General features: G+C 33.4%; 2 protein-coding genes across 3 annotated transcripts in view; one reads left to right on the top strand and one right to left on the bottom strand.

The window, feature by feature from the left end:
- The window catches only part of LOC136039955 (leucine-rich repeats and immunoglobulin-like domains protein sma-10), a 51,984-nt gene extending 47,733 nt beyond the window's left edge, over positions 1–4,251 (top strand). The window contains exons 5-6 of one of the 2 annotated variants that reach the window (XM_065723966.1): positions 2,615–2,734; positions 4,018–4,251. In XM_065723966.1, the coding sequence (XP_065580038.1) occupies positions 2,615–2,734; positions 4,018–4,187 (290 nt within the window). In that variant the 3' untranslated portion in view covers positions 4,188–4,251. The remainder of the gene's footprint in view (positions 1–2,614; positions 2,735–4,017) is intronic. The other variant, XM_065723967.1, reaches the window with a different exon arrangement.
- The window catches only part of LOC136039954 (protein HID1-like), a 112,418-nt gene that overhangs the window by 62,589 nt on the left and 37,051 nt on the right, over positions 1–12,778 (bottom strand). The window contains exons 8-10 of the mRNA XM_065723965.1: positions 10,010–10,100; positions 7,158–7,283; positions 5,742–5,846 (exon numbers count right to left, since the gene is read on the bottom strand). Coding sequence (XP_065580037.1) covers positions 5,742–5,846; positions 7,158–7,283; positions 10,010–10,100 — 322 coding nt within the window. The remainder of the gene's footprint in view (positions 1–5,741; positions 5,847–7,157; positions 7,284–10,009; positions 10,101–12,778) is intronic.

The raw sequence follows: 12,778 nt of genomic DNA, 5'->3' as shown, positions 1-12,778 counted from the left end.
TTTTTTTATGTAATTTCTGAACGTTTTTGAATTAATGCATGTTTGATTTTGGCTCTCCACACATAAATTATTAAAATGAAATTTGCATATTAATTCCTTTTTTGGCTAAATGGCTTTCTCTTAGTTTTGATCAGACGATTTTGAGAAATAAGGGATGGGAAAGGAGGCCTAGTTGCCATGCAATTTTTCGGTTACATAAAAAGGCAACTATAAATTTTTATTTTTAACGAATTTTTCTATTAGTAAAAAATATACGTAACTTAAGAATTATCTTACGTAACAAACTTTTATATTCTTTAATTTTTATTATGTATATGAGAGGGTTTGTACCCTCGTTAATACCTCGTTCTTTACACTAAATCGCAAGTTTTGTCCCAATTCTTTAAGAATGACCCCTGAATCAGAAAGGCCGTAGAATGAATAGTTGAAATTACTAAAAATAATATAGCATAAAGAGCGAGGTATTTATCTCCTCCTAAATACCTCGCTCTTTATGCTAAAGTATTTTTAGAACCCCTCACATGCGTAATAATCTCTGTTCGTTTTAAGTTTCAATGCTACTCTTTACTTTCAATTGAAAAAAAAATTTCCATGTTTATTTTTTCATTGTTTTTTTTTATAGTAATTTTAGAAAATCCTGCGCCCTTTTCATTGAATTTCTGTTCCCCCATGACACATTTCTCCATAAAATTTTGATCTCTTGACTTTGGAGAAAAAATGAGCGTGGGAGGGGGCCTAGGTGCCCTCCAATTTTTTTGGTCACTTAAAAAGGGCACTAGAACTTTTCATTTGCGTTAGGATGAGCCCTCTTGCGACATTCTAGGACCACTTGGTCGATACGATGACCCCTGGGGAAAAGAAGAAAAAAAAAAAAAAAAAAAAAAAAAAAAAAAAAAAAAAAAAAATAAACACGCACCCGTGATTTGTCTTCTGGCAAAAAATACAAAATTCCACATTTTTGTAGATAGGAGCTTGAAACTTCTACAGTAGGGTTCTCTGATACGCTGAAACTGATGGTGTCATTTTCGTTAAGATCCTACGACTTTTAGGGGGTGTTTCCCCCTATTTTCCTAAATAAGGCAAATTTTCTCAGGCTCGTAACTTTTGATGGGTAAGACTAAACTTGATGAAACTTATATATTTAAAATCAGCATTAAAATGCGATGCTTTTGATGTAGCTATTGATATCAAAATTCAATTTTTTAGAGTTTTGGTTACTATTGAGCCGGATCGCTCCTTACTACAGTTCGTTACCACGAACTGTTTGATATTTATTCAAAACAAGAGTGATGAAACTTAAAAAAAACCTCAAACGAGGTTTATTAAATAAATTTAATAGGTCAAATAGGTTTAATTTATAGAATACAGACCTCGCCCCGATGCCCGCAGGGCTCATGGATCAATACGCTTCGCTTTATAGGTAATGTTACCTGTAAGCAAGCCCACTTTACACATTCTTAGTTTGCCCCATGAGGAATAGGGTCAATCAGAAATGGATGCACTCCTAGAATTGGCATTTCTAAGTACTCTAGTATGGAAACTATGCTGCGAAGCAGCATAGTTTCCGGTTTAGACAGCTTGTGACAAAACTAAACATTTACCGATTAATGTAGGCTTGTTGGAACCAGAACTCAGACTTGTAGAAACAAATAGAACGATTTTTCTGTTCTGCACAGGACACTAATAAGTGCTAACTCGAAGTAAAATTAAATTTATTTCAGAAATACAGTCACAAGCCCTAGTAGACACAGATTGGGTTCATACGTCAAGAAATAAAAGCAACAGAAATTACAGCCAACAGATCATGAAAACAAATAGAAAAGTCGCGACAAGAACAGCTTGTTGCTTGATAAAGCAATCAGCAAATATATATATATATATATATATATATATATATATATATATATATATATATGTATATATATATATATATATATATATATATATATATATATATATATATATATATATATATATATATATATATATAAAACAAAAGCTACTGGGTAATTTGAAGTAGAAAATTCAAAATAACGAATTTTTTATATATTTGAACACTTCGATTCGTCTTTGATGTCTCTCTTAAAAAACAAGGAACATTAAAATAAATAAATAAATAGCGTCTTCCCAACCGTAAAGCTATAGAGGCGTGTCTTCATCCGGAAATACAATTTCTTTCCAAAGAAATACACCAATGTCAGTTGGGGAACAGAGAGATAGTTCTATACAGTCAACAGAATGTAATTGGTAAAAAGAGAGAAAATACAAGTTATCTTTATCTCCAGGGACAACAGAGTTTGACCCTTCCCCCTCAAAAAAATTTTCCAACTCGTAAAAACGTGTCTAAAATGCACATAAATAAATTTTGACATGAATTTAAAAAATTATTTTTGTACCCCCTGTCTCTCCGATAAAAATACCCCCCCCCCAAAAAAAAAAAATCCTGAATACTCCTTTTTCAATGTTTTAATCTGGTATATGCAGGATATCTAGCCCAATTTGGATATATATATATATATATATATATATATATATATATATATATATATATATATATATATATATATATATATATATATACTATGAAAGCATATTATTTTTTAAATTTATTTAGGAGGAGTTGTCCCATTTCTTGTCGAAGCATCATACAACAGCATTACACAATTAAAAGAAGAAGTATACAGACCAGTGCTAGAGGGAGCTATGACAGAAGGAGCTCAGTTATATTTGGAAGGTAAATTAATTACTTACTTTACCCTCATTTCCTATGTTCAAAACGGGACTAGTACAATGGCGCATACACAGGGGGAAAGTCAGGTTCAAGCTGGATCAGCTTGTAATTAGGTCTACAAATAAATTCCTGCATGCGTGTCTCCTTTTACACAAGGGTAGGGGGGTCTTCTCGAACGGATAGATGGACATAGCAGTTATAAATTAAAACATCAGGATTTTATCATTACCAGCGTGTTTTAAAACCACACTCAAAACAGTATTTTTCTTGATTTGTGATCATTTTTAGCTGGCTATGGGGTAGTTCTGACGGTAAAGCCAGCCAACAATTATTGCCGGGTCATCTGTATAAGCATCTATAAAAATGTTTTCTGTGTTCTGAATTTGCCACCGTAAATGACCATGAACATCATAAGAATTATAGATAAATAAACAAAGTTCCTACAGTTTAGCTCGTCTGAAAAGATAGCACCTTAATGCAGCACCTCTTAAAAAGAGCGAAGTTCATACAGTTCAGCTTACCTTAAAAGAGAGCACCTTCATACAGCACCTCCTAATGCGAAGGAACTTCATACAGTTTAGTTTACCTTAAAAAAGGGGCACGTTCATACAAGATCTCTTGAAAGAGAGCAAAGTTCCTACAGTTTAGCTTACCTTAAAAGAGGGCCCCTTTATACGCCACCTCTTGAAAGAGAGCAAAGTTCATACAGTCTAGATTACCTTAAAAAAGACTCTTTTCGTAAACCAGCAATGCTAACGCTAAAAAAAATTCGTAAAAGCAAGAAAATCCGGTAAGAAAGACTAGGAAAAGTGAGAAAATTTGGGGAAAAAACTGACAAGTAAACCTGTTGAAAGAAAAAATCTTTTCCTGTAGTAGTTAGTCTAACTACTCGTCAGTTAAGATCTTGTCTATCCCAGAGCACCAGAATACCCTTTACTTTAAAAAAAGTTTGTTGAGAACTTACAATTTTTTCAAGAAAACATATTTCAGCTAAAGAATCGTTCTGATCTGCGACAAAATTTCTCACTCCAGTCTCTGAACGATTTTAAAAGTGAACTATATTTTAAAGTGTATTTGAAACCAAGTAATTGATTAAAACATACCTTGCTTCTGTTCCAAAACACTACTGAGTTGATTTATAAAAATACATCTGTCATTATCAATAAATGAAAGCGAGTCAATGAAGATAATGCCCTGCTGAAAGTAGGCATCATTGGTGATGCATTTCCTTCCAAAGTTCACAAAATTTCCAGAAGAAGCATTTACAAAAATTAATTGATTTATAGGTAACTTGCTACAATGTGACTGTGACGTAGCCTGGTTGGTGACCAATATTACACTCAGAAGATTTGTAGATAACGCCGTCTGTTCAGGTTCCATGTCAAATATTCAAGACTTGATGCCAGAGGAATTTGAAACGTGTCAAGGCTTCGAGCCAACAACTGAATCGGTTTAAATATTTACTGCCTTTTTTTTATTTAGCTGTTTTACACCAATAAAAGTATGACCAATTACAAGAAGCCACATCTAAAACGACTAGGGAACAGTTGCGCAATAAGGCCAACCCCCCCCCCCCCGGTTTTCTAGATTTTGAAAACCCAATTTGTTGCATCTTCATTGAACAATACCCTGTATTGGTATTTTCATTGCAAAAATCAAAAATCAAAATCACCCCCCCCACCATCGATTCCGTAAAATACATTTACACCTCCCTCTCACCTTCCAAATATTTTCAAGAATTGCCACAGAAATGCTAGATAGTGTAGCCAAGTTACCTGGCTTCAAATAAACGAGCAATTAAGAGGTCCGCTTAGGCAGTTGAAAAGTTGTATTTCAGCCGGAGAGAAATCTAAGCAAAAGGAATTTAATAAATGAACTACCATACCTTGTGCAAGAGTACATAGAAAAAAATCTTTTCCCCTATATCTATTCCGTAGAACGAATCGTACTTATTTCATAAATTTGACAACGCTGGATGTATAAATAAATATCTAAAAGAAAATGTATTTATAATAAAAATAGAAAAACGCAGTTTATCTCATAGAGCATTGCTGTCTTTTTTTTAAATATAGTGCCATCTATTTTGAACAGCTAGCTAATCGCCAAATATATAAATAAATATGTAGAAGCAAAAAAACTTTGTTTCTAAAAGAAAAAAGGAGTTCGATGGTTAACTTTGACAAAAGCATTTGAATTTACACATTACTAGCAGTAAGCACTATTTGTCTAATTTTGTTAAGTGGCAATGCTCTTGAGCTTAATTTGAATTTAAAGTGTTTTGGTGAATTCGTTTAAAATCATCAGAAACCTTAAAGCTATTTTTCGTTCAAATTAAATTATTAAAACAAATTGACGTTTAAGCAAATAGAAGTTTAAAATTAACAAAATGTAGATGCGATAAGTGGGTCAATAAAGTCTTGAAGGAAAAGAGGTGCCTTATATGGCAGCTTTGTGGCATCTTAAAATGAACCATTTATGGCACCACGTCCAATTTATCCTCTTTACGTAACTCTGGGCACAGAACACGAACACCCTTCTTTTACAAATGATTTCTGGAAATCGTTAGATTAAGTTTGAAGATATTTTCTCAAACACTTGCCTACAAACACTGAAAGTTAGAGCTAGGCTATTCCTTTGATCCTCAATTCGTTAATCTAGCTTGTTTTCAGTAAAGTCGTTTTCAGTAAAACACAAATGACAATCAAGCGGATTTAAATAAAGCAACGATAAATAATCAAGCCGATACAACCAAGAAGATATAAATGTTTATTTAAGATAAGACGTTAAACATACTTAAAACAAGCGAGGGATGGATTCACATTTTGAAGACAAAATTGAAAAAAAAATCTTTAGATATGCCGTTGAAATATGCAAGCTTAAGGAGTGCTCTTTTTGGGCAGAACATATATGGTAAAAACCATAACTATTGTAGATCCGAATCACATTGTTTTTTTTCTGTAAACTCCCGCATTTGTTTAAAAACAATTATCCTTCAAAAATTTAAACTTACCATTGACTAGAATTGTGAGAAGGCAGTCAAACAGGGGCTGCAACCTTTGATGGCCTGTTGTGATAATTTTATGAAAAACAATAACCAGTAAATCAGCATGCGTTCCTGAAAATTAATAAAGGCTATTATTAAACCCATCGCAAATAAATATAGCAATAACAAAAACCCCAAATTTAGTCAAGATCTAGATTTTAAAAAGTGTCGTTCCCTAAAATTCTCCGTTTTTTTTTTAAGGCAATAAGCATAAAGAGATTTGATAAGGGACGGCAAGTAGTTAAGCTTCAAATAGTTTCTTGCTCCAAAAATATAACAAAATACGACGATGAACCCAATAATAGCTAGAATGAAAGCACATGGAGATTTGCAAAAATTTTTAACCAAGAGTATGTGCTGGTTAATTTTTCAAACTATTAAGCTTCACTTCTAGTTGGAAGTTCTAAGAAGATAGTGTAATGGTGCTGGGAGGAAATAGCTAGAAAAACTGGCAATTAAGTGAAGTATTCTTCCATCGTAGTAGCACTCAATACATAGGATCTCTTCTGTGAGCCAGCATCTTGAATTTCAGGGGTGGAATACCCATTCCTGTTTTTCTTATTCGCTAGACATAGTTCCGTTTTTTTTTTGTTTTTTTTAATTCACGAAAATAAAAAGAAAACTAATATCCCAAAGGAGGGCGTTTCAATTATGTGGAGGCTATAAAAATTACTTCACACTAGACGATACTTAAGTTGAAAGTCGAGTTCTAGCCTTGCTTCAAATAGCAGGAAAGAAAACCGAGTTTTCCATAGCATAATAATCTGACTCTTATCTATACTTAGGAAAGGATAGATATGATTCGATCTTTCGTCCCTGTTAATAAATAATTTTCATCCAAAATAATAAATTAATTTTTAAAATACATCCAGAAACTTTTGTTCAAAATAAAATAATTTCTTTTTCTAAATATCCCCTTAATAGAAGGCGTAGGTTTTTTTTTTAAATCCGCAGCTTTATCAAAGATGCACTAATTCCTAGTCATTCCTATTGTAAAGACTGAGCACTTTGAAACCTAGTTTCAGAAGTTCTCTGAAACCAATAATCAAGGGCTGAAAACCTTTCTGAAAACCCAGAATCAATGACCGATATTAACGGACCAAGTACAAATCTTTACATGGAGACATCACAAAAGGTAGCCGAACTTCTAAGTGTACAAATCTATTTTCACTTTCTTCATACGATTTAAGGTCTAACCACACATTAAACTTACCAGTAAATACAGGAATATCCATAGGAACTTTTGAATCAATGACCGATATTAACGGAACAAGTACAAATCTTTATATGGAGACATCACAAAAGGTAGCCGAACTTCTAAGTGTACAAATCTATTTTCACTTTCTTCATACGATTTAAGGTCTAACCACACATTAAACTTACCAGTAAATACAGGAATATCCATAGGAACTTTAGCCGTATAGGGTTTGTTAAGCCTGACACCAAAATTGCGCTCACCACTGAGAAGAAGAAGAATGAAAACACCAATATGCATTAGACCAATTCGAGCTAAAAACAAAATATACTCTTAGTACAAATCATATTCCACAGGAATTAAGATTCGCAGAACCCTAAAAATAGGACAAAGACATGATAGATCATAAGAGTATAAGTAAGCATAAACCCTATATCACTTTTGTGATAAAAAAAATAAGATGTGTCCCCAATCCTTCATATCCAAAAGAGGTAGTTCCAAAAAGGCCCTGATTAAAATTAAACAACATACGATGCAGTTTTCCCCAAGGTAGCTAATTGTATTCACTTATGTAGTAATTGAAAGCATTTTTACCAATTCAGTTGCTTATACATTAAAATTTTTTTTTGCTAATTGTAGATATAGTGAGTGGCTTGTTTTTGAAATTAGGTTTTTTGGCTTTTAAATTCTGCTAATTTACGATTTTGCCTGTTGTAATTTTTTTCTGTGTTGTTTCGTTTTTAATTCTTCTTATTTTGGTATTTATTTGTTTTTTCTGTTTCTTCTCCTCATAGTTTGTCTTTATCTGGTTTACTGACTTCTTTAAAAGAAAAGGAAAATAAAAAAAAACATGGCTAAGCTTGATTGTACTATATTGCTATCTGAAATCTACCAGAGCTCCGGTTTTGAATGTTAGTGTATTACAGCATGCCAGGATCCTTCTTCTTCTATTATTACTTATACGACCAGACCTCAGCTGCTTGATTTCACTGCACTCAGCATTTCAAAGAGATATATGGCGGGAGAGATTAGGAGGATTGCTATCAGGAAACGCTATGTGTAATGAACCAATCATTTAATAGAAAAATTGTCTAGGATATTTCCTTACGCGTCTATTCCAGTAAAAAGAATGAGTCTAAGAACATTAGCTGGGCTCGGGCATAGAATTTGCAGGAACGGGTATAGAGCCAAGATTTGTTCCTAAAAAGGTTTTCAAACTCAAAAGGTTTACAAGGGTTGGCAAGAAGCACCGAACAACAGATGACGCTGGCGATTAGCTTTTTTGTAACGTTTACGCCAGTTTTTAATGCTACCAGTTCCTTCTGAGAATTCAGCAATAGCATAGTTGCAATCTAATAATCAGAACGAGGAAAAAATTTGCATCTAGGAGGCTCAGATCACCAGCATAAACACAAACATTTTGAGTTTCAAGAGAGAACAGTATGGTTTTAGAAGGGAAAGAGGATACTTGGACTAAGTTTCCACTCTCGGACTCAAAATTGAGAGAAGCCCGAGTCATCAGGCTTCTTTAGTCCTTAGTTTTATAGATTATGAGCAAGTGTATGATTCAATGAAAAGCTTTAGCGAAGGTCCTATCCTTATCCTAAGCGGAGTTGCGTTCTTTCCCCATGACGGACTATGTCTTAAAGAACACGATAAAGAATATGGAAAGCATGGAACCAAATGGGAAAGTAAAACTATCTTATACTAAAATCACGTTGATGATCTGAGCGTCCCAGATGAAAATGCGAGCAAAATCAACGAACAGCTTAAAAAAAAACAGCAAATGCAAAGAAATTAAGAAGCAGAGAGACAAAAAGGACAAGAAACTGAACAGAAATATCAAGAAAAGACTAAATAATGTATTACATAAACTCCGAAACCTAATTAAGCACCTAAAAGCTCCTAAATTCACTTCTTTTCAATTTGGGTGTTTATATTTGTGGCTGGTGATGACAGCTCAAGAGTTTTCAGCTCTGGCATTCATACTCATATTCTACTAGCTGCTTACAAACACAGAGGGAATTCCTTCATCATAAAAAATTTTTCGCGATATGAATGAGAAGTTGAGTGCTAGAGTTATAATTCTTTTACCCGCCCACGTCAATAATATTGATCAGTTTATACCAAATAAGAACAATATTAGCCAGGGCTTCTTAGTTTCTCCGTCACTGTTTGATAATACTGTTCTTGAGTCGCAACATAACTATAAAATGGGATGTGGTTTTTTAAAGATATTGATGTTTCGCTAGTATTTTATGCTGATGATATTTAGAGAGCTAATAGTATTCAGACTTTCTTAGAAGAGTATTTTCGCATATTTTCAAGAGAGCAAGAGCACATAGAGCTAAATTTTAATAAGAGTAAAACTGAATTGCTGGCATTTAATCGCTATAGTCAAAAACAGGTTGTCTATGATTTGGCGATCATGTCACTTTTGAACAGGATAACAATGCTTCCTTGTTGCGTTGATTGGGGAAACAATAAGCTTATGACTCAGGTTCTGCGGGAAGATTTTTTTTGAATAAAACTAGAAAAGTTTACGGTGGCTTTTATGTTTATGAAGTTTAAAGTTTAAGCTGAAACTGCAGTGGAATTGCCAAATTTTAGCGTTTGTACATAAATCCTAAATTGGCTCAGTCTTCCGTCATTTTGGTTCCTTTTACACAGTGATACTGCGAAAATTGGGAAACATTTTTATAAGTATGCACAGTACCTTCTTTGGTTGCCTTTTCGGTCAAGCAACAACACCATATCGACAAGATTTAGGGTTGCTGGTCCCCTTGATGCTGTCCGAAAAAAGAAAGCAAATGTAGCGGTGATCAACTGAAGTTTGAAGTTCTTATCAGAATCCGTTTCAGTGATGGGTTAAGTCCTGGTTTAAGTTAGTGCTACTTATACATATTATATATATATATATATATATATATATATATATATATATATATATATATATATATATATATATATATATATATATATATATATATATATATATATATATATATGTCAATTAAAAAAAAAGGAAAAAAAAACTCACAATGATCTGCTCTAGAGTCGTTTAAATGAAACAAAATAGGAACCAGTATATCTAAAACATCACTACTCTTCAGAACATAGTACATAAACCTCTGAAAAGAAAAGAAACGTTAGTGTCCAAGGGTAAGTGAATTCGAAGTGGTAAAATAAGCTTAAACGAACAATAAGGTGAAAACGTTCGAACTATTTGTGTTCTTTGTTAATATATTTAACACCAAAACTCTTAAAAAACATAAAGAATACATATTGGAGAGGTTAAGTCCCCTAAACTTTAAAAAAATTAATAGACTAAAAGAACTAAATAAGCTATCTTCATTCGAAGGTAATTTTAATTCGACGAATCTTATTTTTACTTAGCACCATTACTTTCAACCATAAAAAAATGACGAGTCTCACGTTAGAAAGAAACTTGAAACCTAATTAAATACTATAAATTACCAGTTCTCTACAATTATTCATTCAAGTCGAAAAATTTAAAATGCTTTTAAGAAAATGTAAGAGCCAAAAAACAATCTAAGAAGGAAAACAACCCGCAAAAAAAACCTAAGCTCAAATTTCCAACTATACCTAAAGGTAAGTGAAAGGAAATGTTTACAAATAACATGGAAAAAACTTCAATTTACAAAGGAGAGAGTCTTTTAATCAAAGAGAGTGTTTTTGAAGATATTAAGGAGTATACTAAGCATGCTTGATGTATTTCATTTTTGTACTTAATATACTCCTCAATTTTGATGGAAACAAATCAATAATATAAATAAACATGTTGAAATTTTTGCATGTGTTCTTTTTATATTTAACTTCGTTCAAGATTCTTAATCTAATATATTTTAATATTCAACCTCATTACTTCTAGTCTATTACTGAGGTTAATACTCGTTTTAAGAAGTTCTTGAACAAATTTGTTTTGTTTCTGTATACATATATTTAATATGGTAGTTGTTTAAAAAAAAAATGAATGAGCCTAAGAATGAGCCTCATGAGCCCCAAGCCATGGCTGACGGCGCCCCATGAAAACAAGAAGACACATTGTTTAAAAGTATAAAAGAAGGAAAGTGGGAAACAATCCCATTTAAATCCGGGCAAAACGAAGCTTCTAGTAGCACTTCCCCCTCCTCCCCCCTCCCCGAAAAATTTCCAAGCAGCGAACGAGTAACTCTTAAATAGCTTACCCCTGAAAAATCTATTGGCATATGATTTTGGTTCAGTAAAAACTTTAGATTATAGGTTAATTGGACAAAGCTGGCACGAAAAGAAGAAGCGACCCCGAAGGCTGGTAACAAAAGAACAAAAGAAATCATCACAGCATAGATTCAACTAAGGACAACACACCCCATAGCTGTGTCAAATTACTGGCTATATCAAACAGTTCGTGGTAACGAACTGTAGTAAGGAACTACCCGGCTCAATAGTAAACGAAGAAATTCTAAAAATTTACATCAAAAGATACATCAAAAGAATTGAATTTTTATGCTGATTTTAAATATATAAGTTTCATCACATTTACTCTTACCCATCAAAAGTTACGAGCCTGAGAAAATTTGCCTTATTTTGGAAAATAGGGGAAATCACCCTCTAAAAGTCATATAATCTTAACGAAAATCACACCATCCCATTCAGCGTATCAGAGAATCCTATTGTAGAAGTTTCAAGCTCCTATCTACAAAAATGCGGAACTTCCTATTTTTTGCCAGAAGAACGATCTCGGGTGCGTGTTTATTTGTTTGCTTGTTTTTTTCCCCATGGGTGATCGTATCGACCCAGTGGTCCTAGAATGTCGCGAGAGGGCTCATTCTAACGGAAATTAAAAGTTCTAGTGCCCTTTTTAAATGACCAAAAAACTGGAGGGCAACTAAGCCCCCTCCCACGCTTATTTTTTCTCATATCAACGGTCAAAATTTTGAGATAGCCATTTGGTTCAGCATAGTCGAAAAACATAAGAAGTATGTCTTTGGGAATAACTTATCCCCCTCCCCTACAATCCCCGGGGGAGGGGCTTTAAGTTACAAACTATGACCAGTGTTTACAAACAGTAATGGTTATTGGGAAGTGTAAAGACGTTTAGAGGGGATTTTTTTTTGGCTGGGGGGTTGAGGGGAGGAGGCTACGTGGGAGGATCTTCCCTTGGAGGAATTTGCCATGGGTGGAGAGAAATTCCATGAAGGGGCGCCGGCTTTTCTAGCATTATTAAAAAAAAAAACAATGAAAAAATAAATACGAAAAAGTTTTTTTCAACTGAAAGTAAGGAGCAGCACTAAAACTTAAAACGAACAGAAATTATCACGCATATGAGGGGATCATCTCCTCCTAAATACTTCGCTCTTTAGGCTAAAGTATTTTTAGTAATTTCAACTATTTATTCTACAGCCTTTGTGATTCTGGGGTCATTCTTAAAGAATTGGGACAAAACTTAAGCTTTAGTGTAAAGAGCAAGGTATTAACGAGGGGGCAAATCCACTCATATACGTAATGAAATATACTAATATAGAAGTTTGTTACATAAGTTACGCATATTTTTTTACTAATAAAAACGTTCGTAAAAAATTAAAAGTGTTTTTGCCTTTTTAAGTAACCAAAAAATTGGAGGGCAACTAGGCCTCCCCTTCCACTCCTTTTTTCTCAAAGTCGTCCGATCAAAACTAAGAGAAAGCCATTTAGCCCAAAAAAATTATTATCCAAATTTCGTTTTACTATTCATGTAAGGAGAGCCAAAATCAAACATGCATTAATTCAAAAACATTCAGAAATTAAATGAAAAAAAGTTTTTTTTAAC

This window comes from Artemia franciscana, chromosome 20 (assembly GCF_032884065.1).
Source record: "Artemia franciscana chromosome 20, ASM3288406v1, whole genome shotgun sequence".
Lineage (NCBI taxonomy): Eukaryota > Metazoa > Arthropoda > Branchiopoda > Anostraca > Artemiidae > Artemia > Artemia franciscana.
Note: the sequence above shows the minus strand (reverse complement) of the source record. Positions and strands in the feature narration are given on the sequence as shown.